This window comes from Lactuca virosa, chromosome 1, assembly GCF_052849685.1.
Source record: "Lactuca virosa cultivar CGN04683 chromosome 1, Lactuca_virosa_CGN04683_v6, whole genome shotgun sequence".
Taxonomy (NCBI): Eukaryota; Viridiplantae; Streptophyta; class Magnoliopsida; order Asterales; family Asteraceae; genus Lactuca; species Lactuca virosa.
Window position 1 is genome coordinate 84,233,675 of NC_136426.1, and position 4,948 is coordinate 84,238,622.

The 4,948-nt window shown below is 37.4% G+C and overlaps 1 protein-coding gene across 1 annotated transcript; it reads left to right on the forward strand.

The window, feature by feature from the left end:
* Window positions 1-333: 333 nt before the first annotated feature.
* On the forward strand, window positions 334-3,536 carry LOC145105457 (putative indole-3-pyruvate monooxygenase YUCCA4). The gene is made up of 4 exons (XM_079042558.1): window positions 334-1,365; window positions 1,823-2,071; window positions 2,160-2,285; window positions 3,053-3,536. Exons 1-4 carry the CDS (start codon window positions 742-744, stop codon window positions 3,233-3,235), a joined length of 1,182 nt encoding a protein of 393 aa, XP_078898684.1. The 5' UTR covers window positions 334-741; the 3' UTR covers window positions 3,236-3,536.
* The last annotated feature ends 1,412 nt before the right edge of the window (window positions 3,537-4,948 follow it).

Here is a 4,948-nt window from a genome sequence, read left to right on the forward strand (position 1 = left end):
TGAAAAGCTTAAAAAAAATAAAAGAAAATAGTCTATGCTGACATCATCTTACTCTGCCTCTCACATCAATTGCAGGCCTACCTCTTGAGTCCTTGTAGAGAGAGTGACAAGTAGAAGGTCTAAGGTTTAACATAAATAATTTTATTTGAATTTGCATGATGAACGGATTTGATGAAGTAATCAAGAGAACTTTGGGACCCACAATCAGCCATAGGCAAGACTAGGCGCGTGAAGTACAAACAAAGTATGGTGCGAGCGGTGGTGGCGTTGGCTTATAAATTCAATTCAACTATACACAAGAAAACACAGTCATCCATATAAATGTATTTATAGGTTTTCCTCCATCGTCACTTTGCCCCTTCACTTCACTTCACTTCACTTCATATCCCCTCCCCTTTTCTCTGCACAGAAAAGCCTCAGAAGAAAGAGCCTTGAGAAAGTGAACTAAATCCTTTCCTTAACCTTCACGCCTCCATATATATTTACACCTCTCTTTTCTCTCACTTCTCATAAAACCCTCTTTCTCTATCTACATTTAAATACCGTCAGAAAGACTTACTCCCAACAACGCACATTTCCCTTCACTCATCACCCTTTTAAACTCACAGTCTTTGAAGTAAAAAAGAAAAGAAGCAGAGCATTTCTTGGATAACGGAGGGGTTTCTGTTAGTTCCTCACTGAAAGTCCCTTCTTGTTTCTTGTTTTCTGTTGTGAGGTTTCATCTTTCTTGATAAATCTTTGATGGGTTCTTGTGAAAAAGATCAAACGTTTGTAAGGTTTGATGGGCCAATCATTGTGGGTGCTGGCCCTTCTGGAATAGCAGTTGCAGCTTGCCTTAAACAAGATGGCATCCCTTCTCTTGTTCTTGAGAGAAGTGACTGTATTGCGTCTTTATGGCAACATAAAACTTATGATCGTTTAAAGCTTCATCTTCCTAAACAATTCTGCGAGCTTCCATTGTTTGGGTACCCAAAGAATTTCCCAAAATATCCCACCAAAAAACAGTTTGTTTCCTACATGGAGGCATATGCAAAGCACTTTGAAATCAAGCCGAGGTTCAACCAATCGGTGGCCAGAGCTGAGTTTGACGCTCAAGTTGGTGTTTGGAGGGTGAATACACAAGACTCTGTCTATGAATCACGGTGGTTGGTGGTGGCCACCGGAGAGAATGCGGAGGCGGTGGTGCCGGAGATTCAGGGAATTGAGAGGTTTGAAGGGGTTGTTAGACATACAAGTGAGTACAAGAGTGGGTGTGTGTTTAGAGAGCAAAGGGTTTTAGTAGTTGGGTGTGGGAATTCTGGCATGGAGGTTAGTTTGGACCTTTGCCGTTACAATGCAAGTCCTTTTATGGTTGTTAGAAACTCTGTAAGTTCATCATCACCACTCTTCTTTTCAGTGTGTGCTTTCAGTGTTGTGTGTGTATCTAGTTATGATTAGGGAATTATTGCTCTAATTCAAAATGTCAAAGTCAATTACATTCGCCTTTTTCTTCACTTTTTGAAATGGATATTCCTTTTTAAAATTTAAAAAGATCAATATTTCAAAACTCAAAACATCCCACTTTCTTGTGTATTTCTTGAATCTTTTCTTTTCTTGTTTATAATCCCTAAACTTTATGTTTTTCCATATTGGTATTTCATCTTTTTTCTTAAAGAATCCTTTCTTGACATAGAAATTTCTTTTAGTCGTAAAAAAATCCTTAAAAAGCGTCTATATTTAATGAGTAGTTGCAATCCTTTTGGTTATTTTAATGCTATAAAGACTTTCTTGACGTACTTTGACTTTGGGGGATGTTCATACGGTTGTTTTAATGTAATTACAGGTTCATGTTCTGCCTAGAGAGATGTTTGGATTCCCAACATTTGGAATTGCTATGGGACTTCTCAAGTGGCTACCTCTTAGGGTGGTGGATAAATTAATCTTGTTTATGGCCAATTTAACACTAGGAAACACCGATAAATTAGGCCTACGGAGGCCTAAAACTGGCCCCCTTGAGCTAAAAAACGCCACGGGTAAAACCCCAGTACTTGACACCGGAGCCTTATCTCTAATCAAATCCGGTAACATCAAGGTAACTATTGAAAGATTCAACACATGCAATAATGAGTTGTAACGTACGATTCTTAAATCTTGTTTGTGTTTTATTGGAATGTTTGTAGGTTGTGGAGCAAGGAGTGAGAGAAATAACTAGAAATGGAGCCAAATTCATGGATGGTCAAGAAATTGCATTTGATTCGATTGTGTTGGCAACGGGGTATAAGAGCAATGTGCCATTTTGGCTCAAGGTAAATAGCATGGCATCCATTTAGCTCTTTTATCAAATCATGTATGAAATAAGTGTATGCTATATAAGAGACATGTTTCAAAATATGTACTTTGAATACAATACTTGTAATGTATTTTACTATTTGAATTTTATCTTATTCTCCATCTCACATCACTTTCCAAGTCTTACACATCGAGAAGCCTACAAAATGGTTTTTAGTAACCAAAAAGGTGAAAAACTGGTGGCACTTGTTTGGATGATTCTCAATCTCTTAACATTTTTGTTGTCATTTTATGATGTGTTAACATCAGCTAGTATTCTCATGATTATATTTCTCATTTTTTATGTCTTTTTGCTTAAAATGATTTAAATAGCTTACAAAAATGAAGTTTCTAAATCAAGAGTAATGTACTAGTTTTGATCCATATCCTACTAGTCATTGTAGGATTTTAGTTCTGGTTTTAGTAATTTCTTCTCTGGGAGTAATGATCACCATAAAATAATATTTTTTGTTAAAGAATCATAATTGAAATATGTTGTGCTTATAATGATCTCATTATTTTGTCCTTTGATAATGAGCTGGGTCATTGACCATGACCCACATCTTTCAGATATGTATGTGGCGTATAATTTATAAACTATAAAATTTTAATTTTAATTTTAGAAAGGTTAAGACTTAGGATCCGAATGTTTTAACTTTTTACTAGTTAAATATCTTTAATTTATTGTGTTAGATCATTATATCTTATGTTCTAATGTTTTTGTTCTTGTTCTTGTTTGATATAGGGAAGCGACTTTTTTACCAAAGAGGGAATGCCTAAAATGTCTTTTCCAAACGGCTGGAAAGGGGAGAATGGGTTATACACGGTTGGGTTCACTCGAAGGGGTCTTCTTGGAACCACATGTGATGCCCTTAAAATTGCCAAGCACGTTACTGGTCAATGGCGGTCAACGACTTGCAAACCCTAAGAAACAGTTTAAATCGAAGGGATGTGCCAATATTGGAATAAAATGAACAAAGAAAGTAACATAATTAAATAGGGTTTTATTTTTCTTTAGAGGGTGGAGGGGTATGGTGATATTTACTTAGGGGGTCTTATTTTGTAGTTGGAATGTTTACCAAGCAACATTGTATTACTTCTTCGAGGGGTGATGAGGTTAAAAATGTAAATTAACAAGTTTTGTAGTTCGCTTTTTTGTTTTTTAATCTTTAAATGCATGACTCGGTTGTATTGTACATTCCATGCCTTCAATAAAGTTTTCTTTTTCTTTTTTTGTGTTTTACCCTCTTTAATGTCATAAGTATTTCATACCAGTTATCACCATAAAACATGTTTGAAAATATGTAGTAATTTAATTATACTTTTCAATTCTGCGTCTAGCTCAAAGGTTTAAAGCAGTCAAAAAGACGTTCAAGTCTTGGTGAGCTAATTCTCGGTCTATAGAACATTAGGAGTGCAATGATCAAAAGAAAAATGAACGAGCTTGAGTTTTGGCAGAATCAAGGCCCTTGGACTCAACAAACAATTTTCACAAAAAAAAAAAAAAAAATTGGTGAAACTGAAACCGTCAAAGAAGTGGACTTGAACCAGAAGGCAAGAATAAAATGGGTCATTAAGGCTGATAAAACACTTCCTTCTTCCATGGACCATGGTATCATCCATGGAAACACAGGTCCCGTATCAACGGTATGACTATTAATTGGCGTGGGTCACTAATTCAAATGCTATTAAAGAAGTGATATGGAGTTTCTTTTCTGAGTCTTCCTTCTATAGATCGTCATTGATTACCAACAAGCTCAAAATCATTCCTTCGTGATTAGTGACTTTACTGAAGAGCCATTTTTCCTCTCCAAAGTTAAAGAAACCATTTGATGTTGTGATAAATGACAATGCACCAACCCGACGGATTTACCTTTAAGGTGGTGTTTGGTTCGTAGAATATTTTTGAAGAAATTAGAATCAGTTAAGGAATTTCAATCAAATTTCATATTCTGTTTGGTTGGCAGAAATAAATTTGAATCTAATTTCATATTATGTTTGGTTGGCAGAAAATGAAACTGAAATAATATAAAATGACAAAATTGCATTTTTTTTTGCATATTTTTACTTTGTTTTATAACTTATATGTAAAAATATATTATATAAATTATAAAATTAGTAAATGATGGTGATGGTGGCAGTGATGTTGACAGTGGCAATAGTGGTGATGACGACGACAGAGGTGATGGTGGATGGTAGCGGAGGTGATGACGGTGGTGACGGTGGTAATTGTGATAGTGATGGTGATGGTGGCGGTCATGAGTAGTGGCGGAGGTTGTGGGTGGTGTAATGGTGGAGGTGGCAATGGTGGTAGTAACAGTGGTGGTGATGAAGGTAGTGGCGTAGGTGTTGGTGGTGGTGGCGGAGGTAATGGTGGTGATGGTAGCAGTGATGGTATGGTCGCGGTGGTGAGTGGTGGTGGAGGTGGAAGGTAGTGTGGTGGTATAGGTGGTGACGGTGGTGGTGGTGGGTAGTCGTGGCAGTGGTAGGTGGTGGTACAGGTGATGTGTAGCGGGTGGTGACGACGATGATGTATGGTGGTGGAGGAGGTGGTGGTTGAGGCGGAGGTGGTAGGTAGCGGTGGTAGTGGTCGATGGTGGTGGAGGTGATGGTGCTAGTGGGTGCAGGGTGGTGGTAGCAG